Here is a 24,424-nt window from a genome sequence, read left to right on the forward strand (position 1 = left end):
AATGTATCAAGAATCTGGATCGAGTTTTATTATAAGAAAGAAATTAAGTGCGATGGCGCATACCGAATTTTGACAGGAAAAGCTATATTGCTTCGTCTTCAATTTTTCCTTGAACAAGCTTGACACGACTGACTATTGTCAGATTTTGCCTTAATAAAGAAATGTTCGCAATATACCAGAAATACAAATACAAATTTCGCGATACTTTTTTTATAGACCTCGTATTGCTTATAAAATTAAAGTATGAGATAAAAGGCATTTAATTATTCTACTAATGAATAAAAAGAATTTGTCATTGTGTGCATAGATAGAGTGACAGATGTCAAATTTTATATTTTCTTTTCTTTTACTTAATTTTGAGTTATTCCTGAAAAATTTGAATAAAGTGCATTCTGCTATAGGCGATGAAGAAATCCTCGTCTGGAGGACACTATTATTCCTATCTGCAATGACATAGGAAATGATACAACGTCTCATCATTTCCTCCATATGCCTTACGAACGATACCACTTGCCACACCTATTCTGTGTAAGTTCGCCCGTAATCCTGTGTCCGTAATGATACCAAAAGCTATACTCATCCCGCTCTTACTTCTTTCATTATTATCCTCGTCTTCTCACGATCCGGATCTTCCCATAAGATTTTCGGAGTCTTATCGACGTTTCCCTGGTCCGCAGTGAGTCGCTCACGCCCTTTACTCAGGCTGCATCGCCCCGAATGGCTTCGGATTCGCCTGAATCAGAGTTCCATCAATCCAACAACAATGTTTCGCTTTTGACCTCAAGTGTCGTTTCAGGTATTCGATCTGAAACCTCTCCCAATCCATCCAGGTTTTCTAACGTCGCCTCGATTATTCCGCGAGGTATGACCTGCTTGGAGGCCACCGTAGCGAAGAGGTTAGCATGCCGGGCCTGGGTTCGAATCCTGGCGAAAACATCTGAAGAAATTTTCAGCGGTGGTTTTCCCCTCTTAATGCTGGCAACATTGGTGAGGTAAGTTTGCCCCTGTTCCTTGGTGGAATGTTCATAGGCAAATTTGCAACTTTTGGCATGAACTGCTCGTATCTTCTATCCACTCTCCCATCGCCTCAAGTCTCATAGACGCAATAGCTGCCTCATGCTCGGACATCTAAAATAATCTCCAGCCTACTAAGGCAGGCATGCTTCTCATCAACCAGACTATGCAAAGACCATATTTTCTCTGGGCCTGTTGTAGGTATGCCATCTCCAAGACCCTTTCGGTTATTGTTGTAGCAGTTTGTTGTGTTCTATCTTTCGTCTGGTTGATTCTATTAAGTGTCAAGACCCAGGAACTCTGTAAGTAAGATGGGGTACGTCCACAGGGATCTGGGTCGAGTGGGTCCGGCTGGACAGTTAATTAGGTGACGTGTATCGTGTGGTCCCTGGTTACAATCAGGACATACATCTTGCACGTCGGCAACAATCCTTGCTCTGTAGGAATTGAGGCGGCTGCAGGAACGTAATTGAGCCAGAACTACTCTGGTTTGCCGGGGGAGGTCCACTTCTTCAGGTGCAATGGGAGGCGGTCGTTCTCCAAGGACAACATTCACCAGGTAGATATTTACCGCATCTTCTACCGTATCTGCATGAATGTTGTCTAGACCTGCTTAATCTAGAGGTTCTCTCTTGTAGCGCTGAACCTCACACTCTAGATCAAGTAGATCTATCTTAAGGCTTCTGGGAGGTGGATATCTATCCACAAGATGATGATTTGGATGGTTTCTGCGATAACAGCCCAAAAGGTTTTGCTTAGACAGCATGTAGTAATGTCTTCGCACTGGTAGGATCTTTGTCTCCTGATAGAGGTGATCCATTGAGAATTGAGGAGGCAGCCCATAGCTGTTCGGAGGGCGGCATTCTGGCAGATCTGAATATTATGCCACTGCGTGTCACAAATCTGACGACACCACACTGGCCCTGCATAACATACCACAGACCGGTCAATTGATTAGTACGTGGTCAACAAGGTTCCTTTGTCTGCACCCCAAGTGCTGCCGGCAAGTGACTTGAAGACCTTGTTTCTACTTTTGACTTTATCGCAAATTGCTGTGGCATGTGAGGAGAATGTGTAGGAGCTGTCAAGTGTGACGCCAAGTATTTTGGAACACTTAATGGTCGGATTCATTTCTCCATCGACCATCACAGTCAGCTCGGTATCTACCTCACGCTTATTTGTAGTGAAAAATGTGACTGAAGATTTGGTGGCAGGTCTCTTCAGATTTCTTGCAGCGAAAAATGAGGCAAGTTCGTTGAGGTAGACATTCAACCTAACGCAAATGTCAACAATGAGTGGAGGCCTGATGCCATGATCGTACAATCGTCCGCAATGGAGGATAGGTAGAGGTTAAACAGTGCCGGAGATATCACACCACCTTGGGGAACTCCCTGTTTCATTCTACGGTGCTTCGACTTCTTGTCCCAAAATTCCACAAATGACTGAAGACTTCACAGATAATTCGCGACCCAGCGTTTTAGGTCTGGCTGGAGGAACGCGTCGGCGATGTCTTCAAATAGTTTGGCATGGCTGACCGTGGGTTGTTTTAAGCCACGGCAAATATGGGCGATGAAAGCATGCAAAGCAATTGTTGCGCTATGCAGTCTTCGAAATCTATGCTAATGCTCGTCGAATGGAAACTCTCCAAGGAGGCTCGGGAGGGATAGTCTCTCAAGCGTTTTGGCTACTGATGAGAGGAGAGAGATCGGTCTGTACGACTGCCCCAAACTCAGGTCCTTTTCAGTCTTTAGTAGCGGAATCACTCTGTCCATCTTCCAGACATCGGGTGCTATAAGAGTGTTCAAAGACAGGTTGAGACAGTTGTACGTTAAGGATTCCAGGTAGATCCAGATTCTTCAGCATCAGTGTAGAGATTCCGTCGGGGCCCAACGCCTTGGATGATTTGGCGCCACGGATGACATTCGTAATTTCGCACACGGTTAATTGTAATGGCTGTTCATCGGCTCGGAGACCATGGATACGACGAATGGCTCTCCTCTTTGCCCAATAAATTGAATTCAAACAACCTGGCGCATCTCCTTGGATCAGTCACAGTTATTTCGCCAAAAGTCACTGAGGTTTTGTCATCCCGTCTACCGGGTTTCGATGTTGACTTAACAGTAGACAGTTTGCCTACACTGGCACCTAAGGTACATTGCTCCAAGTGTTCCAGCCACATATTTCGCTTATGTTCGTTGACTACCCTGTTGATTTCCAGATTCAGCTCGCGGATTAAGTTGGGTCCGTGTAACGAATCCCATCACGCTCGTCTGCAAGCATCACAGCCTGCGCCGGGAAATTGTGCCGCACTTGGTATAAAACGAGCGGCTGCTGCGTTAATAATGTCTCGAAATTTCCTCTCGGCAACTAGCACATTCGAAGGGGGTGGCAGTTCACTGAAGCGGCAATTGGTATACTCTCTGAAGCCGACCCGATCGGCCTTCTTCTGATTGCTAAAGGACCGACGCCCAAAGATTATGAAGTCGAGTGGCCAGTCGATGGCGAGAATTATGGGGAGGTGGTCTGATCACCAGGATACATTACTCAGGAGATCAGGAGTTGCAATGGAAATGTCTGGCGAGCTGCTGCACCTCCTCGTAATCCTGGTGGGGACATCCTTATTCACTGTGTAAAACTTGGAGCCTTCAATCTGCTCTGCCAAAGCAATGTCCCGCTGATCCTTGCCTAGGGGAAAATGCCATGGAACGTGGTGCGCATTAAAGTCTTCTAGAACTAGACGATTATGGCCAGCCTTAGCTCGGTATTACCGGACATGTCTTCTATCCCCATACACTCCATGTTGGGGTCACTAGCAGCAGGAGCAGGCGAGATTGGTCTATACTGCACGGAATGGGGTATCACAAAGGCCTATCCCCCACCTCCATTGCTCAAGCGATTTTTACGTAGCACGATGTATCCGTGACAACTGTGCAGGCTGAAGGTCAGCTGTTGATCAGCTTTGTCTCCTGGATCGCTGCAGCCTATATGTTCTTCCGTCTAATAAATTTTATTATCTTTCCTCGCAGACGAATACCATTCAATTGCAAGAAAGATACACTTCCCGGCACTGGCCCGGCTGGGGTGCTGCTGTTGTGTATATTGCCGCACGGGAGAGGTCAGAGGGGTCATAAATTCCGACAACGAGGACGCAGAAGGCGACGACGACGCTTGTGACCAACCGCTGTCTATGTTCGCACAGCACCTTGCAACATATTCAGTGAGACTATACTCACGTAGTGACGTAAGATCGGAGCAAGATCGGAAATGTACCCGTTCCTTGCACCGGTTACACCTCACCGACACCGACCGATGATGGAGGTGGTTCTGGCAACCCGAAGAGAACCATGGTCCGGCGGTTTTTTCAATCCCAGCAAGGACCAGAAGCGTGCAGAGAAGGCACTCCGGAATTTGCCTACGGCGAAAAAAGGACGAACACAGATATTGGTAGACTCAAAAAGCAAAATTGGGAGATCGGGCAATATAGAGGCTTTAGCGAAACTTAACCAACCTATGAACAAAACCGTGGTCTGTGTCAAGAATGAGTCTGTCAATAGCTCATTTTTAAAGACGATTGCCGAAGAAACTAATGAAATTCAAAACTTTAGTGCTATGCAAACTTTTGGTAAGATATTTCGCACATTTTTTTCTATATGAACATATATTCTTGTATAAAAACTCTTACCATTTTTTAATTGATCCGCATTAGAAGGCCCTTTAACGATTTGTTCAGACAAAACATTTGATACGAGATGGTTTTTATTGGATGTTAAAATTTTGCCGCAGTTAACATTCTTTTTCGAGGATGAAGGGCCCATATAATACGTTGTATTCATATTTGCATCCATAGACACGACATGCGTTTCATTCAAATTTGTCTTAGGCTTCTTGGCTGGCATTTTAAATGCAGTTAGCTTATTTGCTTGTTGTTTATCGCCTCCACTTAAAACTTCCTCGTCATCACAATCCGAACTATCAGCCATGTCATCTAAATCATCTAAATCATAGTCTTCCAAACGTAAGCGCTTACTGCATTGTCCCCGTCCTAGTGTAGCATCAGCTGTATATATTGTCTCACCATCATCATCGCTGGACGCTGCGTGAATCCCGTTTATTCGTGATTCGCCAACATTCAAACTACTATGTTTCAAATTAAGCGTTGTTCCGAATAAGTGTCGGTGGAGTTGGTCATAATGATATCTTTGTTCTGTATTAAGGCTACCGTTTTTAATAACTTCACTAGCTAAAGTGAACGCTCGGTGTAGCCACTGCGAATTTAATACCACCTCTTTATCTATATTTGTTACATGCTTGTTTATCAACGATTGCTTAGAATTTTGTACTTCTAAATTTTTTCCTCTCAAGTAAATTTGTAATATGTTTACTAATTTTGAAAATTTTATTTCATGCTTCAATTTTTCCAACTCTTTATAGGAACTATGAAGTTTTTGACGCCAGCACGGTATTTCCTTTTCCAATTTGTCAATTTCCTTACTTAGGTGGCAGATGGATATTGAGTTGTCCAAGTTCTAAAAAAAAAAAAAATATTTTAGTTATGTCTCCATACTTGAAATACAGTTTCTTTGAACCAAATTTCAAAGAGTTATTTATTTATTCTAACTGAAACCAGACGCTCCTCTACGCCTACTCAGAATAACAATTTCCTTTGCGTATTTCTTAACTCTACTTTAAGGATTCATGGTACATCCCAGTCTTATCGGTGAACGAATTAAAATACCTATCGCTTAAAAAATAAAGATTTATCATTTCATGGATTCATAGATCCGTGGCTGGGCAGTTAAACCTTGACGTGTGTCGTGTGGTCCCTGGTCACAATCTGGACATACAATCCTTGCTCTGTAGGAGTTAAGGTGGCTGCATTTGCAGGAACGTAATTGAGCTAGAACTACTCTCGTTTGCCGGGGGAGATCAATTTCTTCAGGTGTAATTTTGAGACACTTAATGGTCGGAATCATTTCTCCATCGACCATCAAGTCAGTTCGGTATTCACCTCACGCAAATTTGTAGTGAACAATGTGGCTGAAGATTTGGTGGCAGATATCTGCAGAAATATGAGGCAAGTTCGTTGATGTAGACGTTCAACCTAGTGCAGATGTCAACAATTGGTGGGGGGCCTGATGTCATGATCGTACAATTGTCCGCATATGATACGATCTCTATGCCGTCTGGAGAGGGTGGAATGAAGGATAGGTAGATATCACCCCGCCTTGGGGAACTCCCTGTTTCACTCTAGGGTGCTTTGACTTCTTATCCCTAAATTCCACAAGTAACTAGTGACCACACAGATAATTCGCGACCCAGCGTTTCAGGCCTGGCTGGAGGGACGGGTTGGCGATGTTCTGAAATAGTTTGGCGTGGCTGACCGTGTCGAATTCTTTCAATAGATTCAGTGCCACGAGAGCTGCCCTATAACATGGCCTGGGCTGACTTGAGCCACAGCAAATGTGTGCGGTGATGGCATGCAAAGCAGTTGTTGTACTATGCAGTCTTCGAAATCCATATTGATGCTCGGCGAATGGAAATTCTCCTACGATGCTCGGGAGGAGTAATGCCTCAAGCGTCGTTGCTACTGGTGAGAGAAGGGAGATCGGTCTATACGACTCCCGCAAACTCGGGTCCCTTTCAGGGTTCACGGATACGGGGAATGGCTCTCCTCTTTGCCCTGTCACTCTCGGACTAGACAATAAATTGACGATTGAACAACCTGGCGCATCTCTTCGGATTTGTCACGGTTACGTCGCCAAAAGTTACTGAGGTCATTTCATTCCGCCTACCGGGGTAAAAGAGTGACCTAACGGTAGACCCTTTGGTCTACTGTTAAGTCACTCTTGCCTAAACCGGTGCCTAAATTACATTGCTCCAAGTGTTCCAGCCACAAATTCTGCCTATGTTCGTTGACTACCTTGTTTATTTACAGATTCAGCTCGCTGATTCTGGGGTTAATTGTGTCCATACAACGAATCCCATCACGCTCGTCTGCGAGTACCACTGCCTACGCCGGGAAATTGGGCCGCACTTGGGGTATTCGACCGGCTGGTATAAAGCGGATGTGCTAATTGCCGAGAGGGGGTGGCAGTTCATTGAAGCGGCGATTAGTGTACTCTCTGAAGCCAGCCCAATCGGCCTTCTTCTGATTGATAAACGTCTGGCGCTCAGAGGTAATAAAGTCGGGTGGTCGGTCGATGGTGAGAATTATGGTGAGGTGGTCTGACCCCAAATAGATGACGGCTTGCCACGATACGTTACTCAGGATATCACATAGCCCGATGACGGGTAGGCAGTAGCCGACGACGATGACGACGTTTGTGACCCTCTGCTGTCTATGTACGCACAGCACCTTGTGGAGAAGGCAATCCGGTGGCTCTCCCATAACAAAAAAGGACGAACACGTACACTGAGGAGGCAGTCTTTGCCGAAGAAGGATTCCATCGGGTTAATTCGGTGCGCATCTGGAGGGGGAATTTCCCAAGTTTGTTTGTCTCTCTAGTCGGTTGCCATCATGCTCTGGTCTAGGGAGCAGCGGGCCTTCGCCGTCGAGAGCTTATTTTCAAAACGTCGGTAGTTTTTTTCCATTGACGATACTCACTTTCACATTTCCGGCTGCGTAAACAAGCAAAACATGTGTTATTGGTGTGGTGTAAGTCGGCGTGAACTTCACTAGAAGCCACTTGATTGTGAACAAGTTACTTTCTGGTGCGCGATGTCGGTAATGGGATAATGGTCCTTATTATTATTATTGTTATTGAGATTCCATTGATAATGTCCGGCTTTGGACCATTGTTTAATGCTTTCTATTCAAAGAATAGTATAGCAAAAAAACATTTAAAATTCAGCAAAAGTGTGTTGTTGCTAGAAGCATTTGACTGGTTTCCGTATCGCGATTTCAATGTCAACCAAGAAATATCATCAGCGGGAGGTGTCAAATGGATCATGGTGCTTTACAACCATTCCAGCTAGAGTAAGTTGTAAAGTACACATCTGAATTTGAACAGGGCTCTTTAAGACGACTTGATTCATAAGCGCAATAGAAAACAAATCAAATCTTATTTCCCTTATTCAAATCCAACTTATCCAACGATGCCAATAGCAACAAACACAAACATCTTTTGCAAAACTCTTTTGTTCTTCGCATGGCGATCGCCCAACGGTTGATGTTGCCAGTGCTGTTTTGTGGAGGCCACCGTAGCGCAGAGGTTAGCATGTCCGCCTATGACGCTGAACCCTGGCGAGACCATCAGAAAAAAATTTTCAGCGGTGGTTTTCCCCTCCTAATGCTGGCAACATTTGTGAGGTACTATGCCATGTAAAATTTCTCTCCAAAGAGGTGTCGTACTCGGCTATAGAAAGGAGGGCCCCTTATCATAGAGCTTAAAACTTGAATTGGACTGCACTCACTGATGTGTGAGAAGTTTGCGCCTTTCTTTCTATTCAAAGATAGTATAGCAAAAAACATTTAAAAGTTAGCAACTATTATTATTTATTTTTTTTTTTTTAAGAAAATTATAATTTTTTTTAAGAAAACGAACGCCCTTTTACCCTGGATGCAGCTTGTTACAAGAATATAATCAAGGCATTTTTAATTTTTTTGGTTTGTTTATTTGTTTTTAGTTCCACATACAACAAGATTTTAAATCTTATAATTATAGTATGTGACTTTTGTTATAATAATAAGATGTTTAGCTTCATGATCACTCCTCTCACGTAAAGTGGCTGCCCTAAGTCTTTGATAGCTTCCCGAATTCTATTTTTAAGGTCTTTTATCGACCCTGAGCTGTCGGCATACACCATACATTACACGCCCAAAAGGAAGAAGCCTCAAGGTGTTAAATCACAAGATCTCGGTGGCTATTGTGATCACATCTTCTTGTGCAAATTTGCACAATTTGATACGGGGAGCCCGATTAATTTGTAAGACAATCAGTACATTTCAAGAAAAAAATAGGCACTTTCGGCGCTTTCTATAATCGGCAAAAAGTTGGTACATTTGTTGTAACAATAAAACGCATAGTTTAAATAAAAAAAGAATAAGTAAAAAGGTCTTATGTTTGGCTGAAGTTGGACATGAACCCATCATACATAAATATACCTTATCTATATCTATATCCCCTCCACCATGGATCGCATTTGTCAAATTCTTTGACTGGTATCTCTTTATAGGCAAACAAAGGATAATGAATAAGAATCGCTATGCTATTGGAGCTATATCAGCTTATAAACCGATTCGTGTAATACTTAGCTTGATGTTGGAGATCGTAGTAGATAACAAAGTAGGCACCCTCCTTTAGAGGCTCAAGAAGTAAAATCGGGAGATCGGTTTATATGGAAGCTACATCAGATTATGGACCCATTCAGACCATATTTGGTACGTATGTTAGAGGTCATAGATAGCAAAATAAAATCGGGAGATCGGTTTATATGCGAGCTATATCAGGTTATGAACCGATTCAGACCATACTTGGCGCATCTATTATATATCATAGAACAAGTCACAGTACAAAATGTCAGGCAAATCGGATGGAGTCTCAAGAAGCCAAATCGGAATATTGGTTTATTAGCCAGCTATATCAAAACATGAATCGATTTGCCCATTTACAATCCCAACCGACCTACACTAATAAAAAGTATTTTTGCAAAATTTCAAGCGCCCAGCTTTGCTCCTTTGAAAGTGCTTTCGTAAGACAGACGGAGGGACGGAGGACGGAGGACGAACAGATGAAGAATATACTCCGATATACTTTATGGGTTCTTAGATGAATATTTCGGGGTGTTACAAACGGAATGACGAAAATAGTATACTCCCATGGCAGAGGATATAAATTACAATTATATCCACAATTATATAAAAATGGTATTTTATAACTCTCTGTACACAATTTTATCTGAACTTGGTAAAAAAAATACGCCTATTGTGAACTGAAGAAGTTAAATTTGAAGGTCGGTTGATATCAAAATATGGCCTATCTTGCATCTGCTTAAAATAAAAATAACTTCATAAAAAATAAATTTTGAAATTTTTAGAGTAAAAATCGGAAAACTGACACTTTGCTATTTTTGAAGCTAAAAATCGACAAAATGCCGAAAAATCGAGAAATCTGGAAGCCCTGACTGTAAGTCGTTCGCGTACTTTATTTGCCAGCAGAAAAGAGCGGAAGAGTGCATGAGAACGAGCAACATTTTAAGTTTGGCATTGAGAGCTTGCAAATTTCTATTGCAGGATTTTCTCAACAGAAATTCGCAGCATTGACCAGCTGTTTAATTCAAATAAATAGCAAAAGGAAATAAAGTCTGTGCTTACCCTTCTGAAAAATTTTACTGGCAAATGTTTAGTGGATAAGTTTGCAAACTGACCTAATATTCGTGAAATTGAACTTAGTGCTAGGCTTTATTGTTAAAAAAAAAAAAACATAAATTTACCTTCATTATGAGCCAGGTCCAGGGTGCACTTATAAAGTGAGGTCATGCATTCAGCTGAGTAAATTTTGTTGTTGTTTGAATTTGCAGTAAATCTAAATGTCAAATGCTTGTTAACACAGATGTGATTTTATTCTAAGATCTTAAAACTATGATTATTTAATCCGTTATATTACAATGATGAATATACAAATACGAAACACATTTGAATAAGACAAGTAGTAAAACCACACACTGATACAACAACAACAACAAGTAGTTAAACACAGGATGCACTAATAAGGTGAGGTCATGCGAACAGGTGAGTATATTTTTTTTTATTTTTATTTTGATTTTGCAGTAAATCTAAATGCCCGGCCGATACGGGATGACTATGAGCACCACACAGGCTGGAACTTTGAGCTCCGACTTGTGTGGTGCTCATCGTTATCACGGGAAGCTTAGCTGAAAGCTACCGGGCGCGTCCACAGGTTGCTGATGGTGGAAAACTCCTTTTTTATGCGGAGTAGCTGCAAATGCGGCCGCGGGCAGTCAGCTATTTTCGAGAGGAGAGTCTCAGTGAGGAGTCAGGTGGCACTGACTCTTAACTAAATACTGAGTGCCAATGATACTCGAGATGACAAGGCGAGTTATTGGCGCCTTCAAATAACCAATGGCCAACATCAGCGTCTGTTCCCAGGTTAGGGGCGGCTGGCGTCGAGCGTCGGATCTTGGAGCAAGCGGGGATACATGCAATCCCACAAACACAACGAGGGATACATGCACAACGAGGGATACATGCAATCCCACAAACCCATGCGGTTGGGGCGCTGGGCCAGTAACCCGCCCCCGGAAAACATAGAACTACTATGAAAAACAAAGGAATAGTAAAAACGGACCCCCCCAACGTTGACGACCCACGCAAACGAAAAAAGGACCATGATTTGCGGATCTGCACCTGGAATGTCCGCACTCTTTATAGAGAAGGTGCATTTACGCGCTGGCGGATGTATTAGAGAAGTACAAGGCAGACATAACCGCCTTACAGGAAGTGCGATGGACTGGGAATGGCGTCACTACAACACCAAACGGTGACGAATTATACTATAGCTGCCATAACACGAGGCATGCATTTGGATGCGGATTTGTGGTTAGTCGAAGACTGAAACACCTAGTCTCCAGCTTTACTCCGGTGGATGAGAGGCTAGCCACAATCCGCATAAAAGCCAAATTCTTCAACATCAGTATTATTTGTGCCCATGCCCCGACGGAAGACAAAGACGAGCAGACCAAGGATATTTTCTACGAGCGCCTAGAGAAAGAATATGACCGCTGCCCCGCCCATGATATTAAAATCGTTCTGCGAGATTTTAATGCGAAAATAAGGAAGGAAGACATTTTTGGTCCAACAGTCGGAAAGTTTAGCCTCCACGAGATAACGTCCAGTAATGGGTTGAGGCTGATAGATTTCGCCGCGGCAAAAAACATGGTAGTTAGTAGCACCAGATTTCAACATAAAAATATTCACAAAGCCACATGGCTGTCACCCGATCAAAACACGAGAAACCAAATTGATCACGTTGTGATAGATGGAAGGCATTCATCCAGCGTGTTAGATGTACGATCGATCCGTGGGGCGATCGATGGACAACAGATGGCAGCGGCATACTCCACTCGACTGACCCAACTGCTTGATGAAATCACTCCTTGTTCCGATGATATAATGGCGCAGTGGCAAACAATTGCCCACTCCATGGAAAATGCCGTACTTGGGTACCGGAAGCCTCCTCCAAAAAACCCATGGTACGACCAAGAGTGTCGAGATGCTACTGAAGCCAAGAATGCGGCATATCTGCGCAATCTGGCTAGAAGAACGCATACCCGATGATTGGAACCTCAGCATACTATGTCCCGTACACAAGAAAGGAGACAAGACGGAATGTGCCAACTACAGAGGAATAAGTCTCCTCCCCATCGCATACAAGATACTCTCGAGCGTACTGTGTGAAAGATTAAAACCTAAAGTCAATGAGATAATTGGGCCCTATCAATGCGGCTTTAGACCAAGTAAATCCACTCTAGACCAGATATTCACACTGCGCCAAATCCTGGAAAAGACCCGAGAAGGACAAATCAACACCTACCACCTCTTTGTTGACTACAAAGCCGCCTTCGATACTCCTTTACGTTCAAAGGTATTTCAAGCCATGCCTGAGTTTGGTATCCCTGCAAAATTAATAAGACTCTGAAGGATGACACTTGCTGATATGCGTTCCTCAGTGAGAATAGGAAAGAATCTCTCGGAACCGTTTAATACCAAACGAGGTTTCAGACAAGGAGACAGCCTCTCATGTGATATCTTTAATATCCTGCTGGAGAAGATTATACAAGATGCAGAAGTGAATAGATATGGCACACTAATCACAAGAGAGCACATGCTACTTGCCTATGCCGACGATATCGATATCATAGGTCGGTCACCGGAAGTAGTAACTGCAGCCTTTGAAATAATCGAAAGAGAGTCAGTGAAAATGGGTCTGGCAGTAAATGGAGATAAGACGAAATGGATGGTCTTCACTCCCAAAAAGCCTTGTACAACCGAGCAGATAAAGAACATGGAGAAAGTTGGGAACCACAACTTTGAGATAGTCAGTAACTTTATCTACCTCGGCATCACCGTAACCGAAACGAATGACACCAGTTTTGAGATAAAGCGAAAAATAATACTGGCAAACAGATGCTACTTTGGACTAAGTAAGCAGTTTAGAAACAAGGCCACCTCTCGACAGACGAAGACTACACTTTACAAGACACTGATACTACCCGTGCTGTTATATGGTTCTGAAGCATAGATACTTGTGAAAGCAGATGAGGCAGTGCTTGGAGTATTTGAGAGAAAGATTCTTCGTAAAATATATGGACCAGTTTGCGTTAACGGAGAATATAGGCGACGTATGAACCACGAGCTGTATGAGCTGTATGACGACGATAGCATAGTTACACGCATCAAAATACAACGTCTGCGTTGGCTAGGTCATGTTGTCAGAATGGATGAAGAAGCTCCAGCAAAAAAGTCCTTTGAAGGCAAACACGGTGGTACACGCAAACCGGGAAGACCAAAAGCCGGATGGAAAGATCAAGTTGTGGGAGACACCTCGAAACTTGGTGTCAGAGATTTTAGAATGAGCGCAGAAGATCGAGGCGCTTGGAACGCTATTCTACGTTCGGCTAGTGGAAGAAATATTCTGTCATAGCCAATTAAAGTAAAGTAAATGGAGATAAGACGAAATGGATGGTTTCCACCCCCAAAAAGCCTTGTACAACCGAGCAGATAAAGAACATGGAGAAAGTTGGGAACCACAACTTTGAGATAGTCAGTAACTTTATCTACCTCGGCACCGCCGTAACCGAAATGAATGACACCAGTTTTAAGATAAAGCGAAGAATAATACTGGCAAACAGATGCTACTTTGGACTAAGTAAGCAGTTTAGAAACAAGGCCACCTCTCGACAGACGAAGACTACACTTTACAAGACACTGATACTACCCGTGCTGTTATATGGTTCTGAAGCATGGGTACTTGTGAAAGCAGGTGAGGCAGTGCTTGGAGTATTTGAGAGAAATATTCTTCGTAAAATATATGGACCAGTTTGCGATAACGGAGAATATAGGCGACGTATGAACCACGAGCTGTATGACGACGATAGCATAGTTACACGCATCAAAATACAACGGCTGCGTTGGCTAGGTCATGTTGTCAGAATGGATGAAGAATCTCCAGCAAAAAAGTCCTTTGAAGGCAAAAAACGGTGGTACACGCAAACCGGGAAGACCAAAAGCCCGATGGAAAGATCAAGTTGTGGGAGACACCTCTAAACTTGGTGTCAGAGATTTTAGAATTAGCGCAGAAGATCGAGGCGCTTGGAACGCTATTCTACGTTCGGCTAGTGGAAGAATATTCTGTCATACCCAATTAAAATAAAGTAAAGTAAAGGTCGCACAAACAAAAAATACCGAAAATAGGATCGGCTGACCCACATGTTCAGAGTTTTTGAGAGTATTTGTTATTAAAGTTATCTACTTCTTATTTATTTATATTAATTTTTTGTTTCGAAAACGCATGATTTTCTCAGAATCATATCCTTGCCCTATCGATCTATATTGGAATGTATACTATAATCAAAAATATCTTTAGTAAGAGAAACCTCAAGTGATTTAAAACCATAAAAGAAGACTTAAAAAATATAGGCAAATCATTTTTTCGTTTTGCAATTTTGAATTTGTCAAAATTGTCAATTTACATACGATTCATTGTTTTTGCTATAAAACCTGTATGTTATTTTCATATGACATAACCTAAAAATGTGAGCAAATCTGATTTTTATATGTAAATATTGTTGAAGTTGTGAGGAAGGTGGTTAAAACAAAAAATTGTGAAAACAATTTAATTTGGGGTTGCTTTTATTCGGCTGACAACAAAAACAGCTGATTTCTTAATGCTGTTGTCAGAAGGAATAGCGCACGCTCTAAGCCAAAAAATTATACGTGCAATTTTAAAAAGTGATTTTCATATGTTAGTTTCATTTGTGTCACACGACATGTACAAATCTACATGTGCAAAATTTAACATGTCATAAGACACCTACATACCGTGTAATAGAGCCTAAAGTGACGCCAAAGCCATACAATATATAAAGATTGGGCATATAGAAAATACGATTAGGGATAATTTTGAACGCATTTATTGGGATGGAACCACTATCACATATTCTATAAAATGTGCATATATACTAGCCCAGTGAATAAGCGGATTAGTTTAATCCATAAATATATTCATTTAAGGGCTCACTGATGCAAAATTACACCTTAAATATTCCAATTTTAGGAAAATCGCTAAAAAAGAAACCTGTTGACCACTACTTTCAACTAAAATATAATTGAAATCCTATGCCAGCCGGTTGTGCGTACCGAATTGACCCGGTGAAGTTCTTAGTCGGCAAGAGCTGCCGCCTTAGTGTACATGTATATTCGTCCTTTTTTCGTCATGGGAGAGTCACATCCCGGAGTGGGCCCATTTTTAAAAACGACATATGGCATCCAAAAGGCGCAATTGATATACACTATCGTACGGGATAGCTGCGAGCACCACACAAGTTGGAACAGTAGCTCCTGCACAAATACTGAGTGCCTATGATTCTTGTTATGACAAGACGAGTTATTGGCGCCTGTTCTCGCGGCGATCGGTCTCTTGAACCGGAACGAGCTTGCTCGCCTACAGGAGCTTGCAAGGATCGCCACCTCCACATGAAAATGTGGTTACAACAACAACTGTCGTTACACATTTTTTGTGTTTTATTTTAGGAATGCAGCGAAGGACAAACATAAAACGGAAAAAGTGTATGCAGTGCAAGTATGTTTGTTTGACATCAGATGGTAACACCAATTGGCAACGTGTCAAAACCATACGACGGGGAAAAGTGCAAATATTTGTAAATTTAGTGAATAAAATTAGCAAAACACACGCGGGCGTCAAAGTCCAAAGACATTTTTTGAGATTTGTGCATGTAGTTTTATAAATTATTGGTAATTTTATTTTGCCATTAGAGGTATACCTGCAGTTGGCCACATTTAAATGTGAAAATCATATGACGGCAATCCTGAAAACAAACGCTCTACATAAAACTATGGCGAAACAATTATAGGTGGTCTCATATATTGTTGAATTAAGAATATTGACTCACTTGCTCAACAACGACGAAATCAACGATAAAACCCTGTGGCGGTCGTGGCGCAAATTCCCACTAGGCTGTCAAATTTCTGGATACTTTCCAATGGATATTCTAGTTTTTATTTGCATTATCACGTGTAGCAGCCACAAGATCAAAAGATTTATGATTATAAATGTGTAAATTATAAACTAAAACGATAAAAATGTGAAAAAGGAACAAAATGTGAACAAATTTTAAAATCCAAACCTAGCATTTGACGTTTTGTGGGATTTGGATACAACTATGGGGTTAGACAATTCCATTTGCTGGGCAAGTGAGCTAACCTCCTTAATTTAACCATGGTCTCATTTTGTACAACAACCACAAAAAATCCGTCATCTCGTCGTCAAAATGTCATTTTAAAAACGACATTGTTCTCAACACAACCAAAGAAACTAGCGCTTGTGTTTGTACATGTACAGGTAAAATGAGGGAAAGAGAAACACAAACAAAGATAACGCGCAAAAAATGGGACTTTTTGCTTTGAATGTAAACACAGAATTGACATTTTAATACCGTCAAACTGGCCGGTTACTGATCGGCTCTTTTCAGCTGTGAGACCACTTTTTAAATCCACCTTGATGTAAAGCCTTGTACTGACTTCGACGTTTCGCTCGAACAACTGCCAAAACGCAATGTAAAATAATGGTGACGAAGAAAATGCGAACACATTCTTGCTGTGTTTTACTTGAGTACTGGATAGATAAGCCGTGAAGGGCAAAAATTAAACGCAAAAAAGTTTCCAGTACAAGACTTTTTTCTATGAAGTGGTAACGCCATTTGCCAACCTGTCAAAACAATACGAGGAAAAAAGTGAAAATATTTGTAAAATTTATAATTAAAATTTACGAAACATATGTGGGCATAACAGTCGAATAAAATTCATAAAGATTTGTGCACGCAAATGTATAAATAGTTGATTTTTATATTAATTTATTTTATTTTACCATTCACAATAGAGGTATATCTGCAAGTGGCCACATTTATTTGTGAAAAATATATCATGGCAAACCTGACAACTAATATTCTACATAAGCCTGCACTGGTAATTAATCCAGAACTTCGTTGCCCTGGATTGATTTTATGTTTCTAAAAATTGCATTGCACTGCACAATATAGTACTAAAATAAAATACAACTTCAACCGTCAAAATATATTCATTTACAGGTAGTGGCAGTTGCGCAACAAGAAAATATGGAGTGCACTATCTGTCAAAATCGGTGATTAGTGCAACTCTGATTTTGTGTATGTTACTAGTTCGCGCCATTTTTCTTTGTTTGTGTGTGTTATAGTTTTTATTTAGAATAGAACAATCCCATGACAGCCTGTTATACGTACTAGATAGACGCGATGGAGTCCTTCATCGGCCAGGGCTGCCGCCTCAGTGTACAAAACAGTGCTACAACAACTAGAATACATACACACAACAAAAACTCGTTGACAGATAGTGCACTTCACGAGAAAAAATTGTACTCAACTGTTTACGGCATACTACCCGGTAACTATGTCATGACTTCTGTGGAAGTGGTATCTAGTTCTATGAGCAAAATAGTAGCGACATTTCGCTGTGTCAGTATAAATTTCGCTTCAATTTATTGCAAATGTATATAAATGCACACGAAGTCAAATCTGTTTCAATGATTGGGTCGTTTTATTTGCCAGTCTACCGGATTCGCTAGCTTATGGATAAATAAAACGCTCTTTCCGCTTAAATCTTTGTACGGTGGCAGTACTGACACACATCCAAAATAATCAAATATCAATAAAACAAACAAAATAAGTTATTTTAATTTTAAATAAATGTTTCTCGGAGTTCATAAATGTGATTTTTATTAAAATCCTAAGCAATTTTTTGCGTTCCAGAACGTATAACTATTGAATAAATATGTTGTGTTCTTCCTCTTTTAGTTTCGTCATTCAGATTGACACAATATCTTTTAATCTTTAGCCGCTTAGCTCATAGGGGATAGCAATTTTCTCCATACAAACTAAGCGAGAAAATCCGCTTAATGGGTAAATAAAATACGGCAACTGTTGTCTTTGTTATGTTTTGTTGTTCGTATATTTTGTTTGCATTCTGAAGAAGCATAAAGTCCGACGGATTTCGCAATAATTTAATAGGCATTTTCGCTGCGAATGAAGTCAATACTAGGCTTAAGGCTTCACTGGTAAATTATGCAAAATTTCGTTATACTGGATAGATGTAATTTCCATACAATTTGTATTGCACTATATGGTACTTAAATAAAACAGGGCTACTGCATGTATTTGAATAAGCTACCTTCTCAAACGCATGTTGCGGGACACCCAAACGTACGACACTGTTGCATCGTATAAATCGTACTAAAAGTCAACAAATGTCAGTCAAATAAATATTTACCTTCATAGCTTTGAATTTTTGGTTAAGGAATAATTCTGAAATGTTTTTTATCAAGTATTTTCCAATTGTACAGACAGCAATTCGTCCATCTGTGACGACGATGGTCCATAGATTTAACAAAGACCAATTGTTTTCGCAAACTACTCAGAATATATTCGTGCCAACCCAAAACGGCATCGATAGCTACATCGCAACATTATTACACAAAAACCAAGGGTAAAAAAAAAGGAAAAGGGTAAAAAAACCACCAAGATAGAAATCAACCAAAGCCAGTTGCGCGAAATTGTAAATTACGATGCTATAAATAAACAAATGCAAAAGGCCATGCAGCAAATGAAAGACGACTTCCTTCTGGTAACTAATTCAAATCAATGTGATTTTCCATAAGGCTATTAATTTGGAATGGCCCCTTAACGCCGACATATCTCGAACAACCCTAGAATTTCTTAAAATTATAAAACGATGTTCTTGGCGGGATTCCATGCGTTCGGCGTATTTGCATTATGGTGTGTTCAAGGAGTCACTTTCCCTTTCACCACTTGAACAAAATCTTTATTATTAATACGCGAATGAAGTACCAAAATTTCATAAATTTGCTTCATACAATTTCTTAAATAAAACTAAAGAACGAATTTTCGCAATGAATAAAAACCAATGTACCAATGTAAGTGTTAAGCAAGAAGGCTTTACTTTTCCATTCCTGAAATGCTCCGATCATTAAGCTCGCCTCGAAAGAAAATTAAAATTAAAACTAAAGAAGTTTTTCATCCCTTGAAATAAATGTTGGCTTTTTGATTACGTGATAATTACAATTTGTTTTAGGGACAAAATGAAAGAGAATCCCAGAACACCCCCAAATTATTATTATAAAAAGGAATATACGGATATTCACACATTAAACTGCTTTAAAGTTATCACGCTATATTCTAAACAAAACAACGTGAAAGCTGCTAAATCTAAAGGTGCCATAAGACAACATGTACGTTGTACACAGCATCTGTTACATATGAAACATTTTATTTAAGCTAGCTCTATTTTCATCGGAAATACATGTGGACACATGCGGTTTCGCTGATATATCATGTGAGAATCTCATACCATTTCATGATAGCACCTTAAAAGTCAAACAAATAAAGTAATAACTTTAATTGTATACACCACGGTTTGTTGGTTATTTATTCCAACTTCATCAGAACGGAGTATTTTTTAAGTTTCTGATTAGAATAATATTATTTTTGTTCTAAGAGAGTGCTATGAAAACGTAGACGGCATTTTATTTAAGATCTTGGATAAGGTTTGAATTAAATTTGAAGCAACTATTTTATATGGATATTTCATTGCGCTTCATGATGTATTTTTATGTCATTTCAAATGGGTTGCAGAATGATACTAGGAAAATAAGAATGTCTAGAGATTCATGACAAATTTTAAAATATTTATACATTTTACAATGTTTATTTTTCAACTTTGCTATTTTTTTTATACCCTCCACCATAAGATGGGGGGTATACTAATTTCGTCATTCTGATTGTAACTACTCGAAATATTCGTCTGAGACCCCATAAAGTATATATATTCTTGATCGTCGTGAAATTTTATGTCGATCTAGCAATGTCCGTCCGTCCGTCCGTCTGTCTGTCGAAAGCACGCTAACTTCCGAAGGAGTAAAGCTAGCCGCTTGAAATTTTGCACAAATACTTCTTATTAGTGTAGGTCGGTTGGTATTGTAAATGGGCCATATCGGTCCATGTTTTGATATAGCTGCCATATAAACCGATCTTGGGTCTTGACTTCTTGAGCCTCTAGAGTGCGCAATTCTTATCCGATTAGGATGAAATTTTGCACGACGTGTTTTGTTATGATATCCAACAACTGTGTCAAGTATGGTTCAAATCGGTTTATAACCTGATATAGCTGCCATATAAACCGATCTTGGGTCTTGACTTCTTGAGCCTGTATAGTGCGCAATTCTTATCCGATTGGAATGAAATTTTGCACTACGTGTTTTGTTACGATATCCAACAACTGTGCCAAGTATGGTTCAAATCGGTCCATAACCTTATATAGCTGTCATATAAACCGATCTTGGGTCTTGACTTCTTGAGCCTCTAGAGGGCGCAATTCTTATCCAATTTAATTGAATTTTGGCACGTAGTATTTTGTTATGATATCCAACAACTGTGCCAAATATGGTTCAAATCGGTTCATAACCTGATATAGCTGTCATATAAACAGATCTGGGGACTTGACTTCTTGAGCTTCTAGAGGGCGCAATTTCTATCCGATTTGGCAGAAATTTCGCAAGACGTTTTTTATTGTTACTTTTAACAACCATGTCAAATAAAGTACAAGTCGGTTCATAATCTCATATATCTGCCATATAAACCGATCTGGGATCTTGACTTCTTGAGCCTCTAGAGGTCGCAATTATTATCCGATTTGCCTGAAATTTTGTACGACGGATTCTCTCATGACCATTAACATACGTGTTTATTATGGTCTGAATCGGTCTATAGGCCGATACAGCTCCCATATAAATCGATCTCTCTATTTTACTTCTTTTTAGCATTTATCACTACGTTCAACAACAGGTGCTATAGATACACTACGAATTACAGTTGATGGCAAGGAGCACGAGATACAAGAATTGGCACAAATTTCAAGGAAAAATCCTAAAACTATTGTTGTTAATATGATAGCTTTTCCCCAAACCATACCAAACGTTCTAAAGGCTTTAGAAAAAAGTGGAATGAACTTAAACCCACAACAGGATGGAACAACACTCTTTATACCTATACCAAAGTTAACAAAAGAACATTGAGAGAAACTTTCCAAGAATGCAAAAAATCTATTTACTAAATATCGGGACACAATAAAGGATATTCAAAATAATAGCATTAAAAAATTAAAAAAGCAAATCGACATTTCCAAGGACGATATGTTTTCGGTACAAAATCAACTAACTGCTTAACTGATCAGTATATTGCAGAAGCTGATAAAATTCTCCAAACTAGACAAAAGGAATTAATTGGAGACTCGTAAATTACCATCAACATTTCAATTATAGACTGAATAAAATTGAAAATTAATTGTTTCTTTAAATAAAACTCATATGTCTAAAATTTTATTTGGACAGTCATTTAGAATGTAAATAGAATAAAGAAAAACATTCACACCGGTATTCACAAAACTTCATGTATATTTGAAATAGGTTAATTTAGCAGATTTCCTTTATAGAACGGCCAAATAAACCTTATTTAAGGCTTCATTAATTTTAATGAATACGACCGGAGGCCATCGTAGCGCAGAGGTTAGCATGTCCGCCTATGACGCTGAACGGCTGGGTTTGAATCCTGGCAGACCAGAAAAAATTTCAGCGGTGGTTATCCGCCATTGGTGAGGTACGATACCATGCCATGTAAAACTTCCCCCCAAAGAGGTGTCGCACTGCGGCATGCCGCACTTAAACATAAACTTAAGTGCCGATAGTAACATTTCCCAAGTTCGCCGCGAGAAATTTGTCCAACGTTTTAATCGAAGTTTTTAAATTTAGTGGGTACTTGAATTGGGCCCAATACTGTTCAAGAGCACTAAGCCAAATTCATCATATTTTCATCAATCGCGACACTACACTTACTCCATTGTAACAAGTATTAAACCCGCTGAGAAAAGTGGCCTGCAGCCATGGCGTGTGAACGGTATTTATTTCAAGAAAAGGTCCGGAAGGCATTACCAATCAGAGGGTACATTGGCCATCGACACCGGAGCCATGCCAGCAAATTTAGTTGTAGTTGCTGTGGTCAGCAGATTCAATTTTTACATACAAAGCCCTGCTGCATGGGAGATCAAGCTTTGTGTCAATTTTGAGACTGTGTGGTATTTCTCTCGGCGTCTTATATTCCCCATTTGGTCGTTAATTAGTTATCAAAACCTGATATATTTTTTTTGTGAAAAAATCACATGTGCATAAGTTCCGTTGCCTATTCAGAAACATTAAATGTTTTATAGACTTTTCAACGTTTTTTAAATTCATTTCTTCTTACATCATCAATACAAACTACACACTACACTGTAAATTTATGTATGTACTAAGCTTTCACGTTTCTATAAAATGTTAAGACATTTAAAAAATTATGAATTTTTCCTAATAGCTTCTAAAATTTTCTACAAAAAAAAATCTACTTTTGCCCTTAATTATAATATTCATCTTTTTCCTGACTTGGAAAAGTCAGCCCATAAAATAATCTTAACCTATAAAAAAACAAAAAACAACTACGACGAATTTGAGCGCTCAACATTGACCGACATAACTGCACATTTTGATTTTCTTGTCGGATAATGATATGAATGCTTTAATTGCAAACCTAAGTAAAAATCTTTCATACTACTTGTATTTAATAATCTAAACATGAGTTTACTTTTAAGCTTTATGAATTATAAACAACCATGAATTTGTAAATTGTGATTTTTTTGGGAAATTGCAAACGGAGTTCGAGCAATTTCCATTGATAGCTTTTGAACCTATGAGGGGTGAGTTGACCCAAGGATAATAACATCTAGTATCCTTTTTAAGCCCCACTGGTATATGATGGAGAAGCTGATGTTTATTGTAAGTAATTGATATGACACCTTGATAAGTTTTGTTATTGTTGTTGATGAGAGACGAACCCACCCACAACCAGGCAGGATTAAGGGCCTTTTGACATCTTTGGTCTCCTCTCTTTTTGTAGGTTTTGGGCTGGACCCAGGTTCATTACAAGAGGTGTTTCTACGTTCTAGGAAGCGTCTGCATATAAGAGCTGCCAGTCAGTATGTTGAGAGGCTAATTTTTCATGAATCTGGGTAAATATGTCGTTTGCAGCATTATTTTTGATAAAGTCTGCAAAAGTGAGATTATAGCTTTGTTCTGAATACATTCAAAATAGATATTTTAGACGGTATTTGGTCAACTTCCCTCTAATCTTGGCTTCATTTTTGCAATTAGAACTTTAGATACATCATTTTCGGAAGTGCTATCGGTATAGAACAATATTCTTGTTAGAATCCTATTTCTAGACTCCAAAAGTAAGGTTTTCATGGGTGTCGTACGAAATGCGTAGAACTGCTTCGAATACTGCGATGGCGTAGACGAATGTCGAAAATTTTACAAAATATTGGGTTGCCCAAAAAGTAATTGTCGGTAATATAGTATTGTATTTACCGCATTATTTTTCTATCATCAACCTATCGAAGGCGAATAAGTTACAGAATATCATGAAATGTGAAATTGACCTTCGACTACGACTGCTGTCGATTTATCCTTCGACAACGGGAATAAGGGTGATTATATAGGGAGTTTATTTGACACATGAAAGATTTTGAGCTGTTTTCAAATAAGAGTAGCCCGTATTCAATTTTGCTCAGTGTTAACAAGGCAATTCAAGACGAATGTATGAGTATGGCTTTTGGCAGACAGATACCTTATGATATTGGCAGACAGATACCTTATGGTATAAATTTTTTTAGTTTTTCCAATTGCTCCTTCCAGCCATAATTTTTTTCGACTACGATGCCCAAAATTTAAATTTTATTTACGATGGGAAAGATAATGTGGACCGATAGATCACCACACCGGCAGTTGTGTTTCCGGCAAATGTGCAGTATTGAGGATTTATTAGATGATATTATGGGGCCTGAAACAGTGGACCAGGTTAAAATATCGGATACTATACTCGAAAACAAATTGTTGGTGACATTGTTGTCTCTGTTAGAAATTAAAATATATAAGTCATCCGCATAGAGGCAGTGATATAAGTTGTTATCCCTGGAGATTATCGTACTTATTTTATTGAAGGAAATTTAAAAAAGGACTGC

At 39.8% G+C, this 24,424-nt stretch overlaps 2 protein-coding genes and 1 long non-coding RNA gene across 7 annotated transcripts in view; 2 read left to right on the top strand and 1 right to left on the bottom strand.

Annotated features, from left to right (window-relative positions):
- Positions 1–24,424, bottom strand: part of LOC106094477 (kinesin-like protein KIF18A) — a 50,089-nt gene that overhangs the window by 9,250 nt on the left and 16,415 nt on the right. For all 5 annotated transcript variants that reach the window (XM_059363692.1, XM_059363698.1, XM_059363699.1 and 2 more), the window contains one exon: positions 4,697–5,540. In XM_059363692.1, coding sequence (XP_059219675.1) covers positions 4,697–5,540 — 844 coding nt within the window. The remainder of the gene's footprint in view (positions 1–4,696; positions 5,541–24,424) is intronic.
- Positions 81–5,604, top strand: LOC131995273 (uncharacterized). The gene is made up of 2 exons (XR_009397340.1): positions 81–528; positions 5,446–5,604. It is a non-coding gene; the product is annotated as an uncharacterized LOC131995273 (long non-coding RNA).
- On the top strand, positions 16,491–21,682 carry LOC131994005 (ribosome-recycling factor, mitochondrial). The gene is given in 4 exon segments (XM_059361082.1): positions 16,491–16,613; positions 18,755–18,925; positions 21,138–21,537; positions 21,540–21,682. Coding segments are annotated over 4 exon segments (768 nt in total). The 3' UTR covers positions 21,614–21,682.

This window comes from Stomoxys calcitrans, chromosome 1, assembly GCF_963082655.1.
Source record: "Stomoxys calcitrans chromosome 1, idStoCalc2.1, whole genome shotgun sequence".
Lineage (NCBI taxonomy): Eukaryota > Metazoa > Arthropoda > Insecta > Diptera > Muscidae > Stomoxys > Stomoxys calcitrans.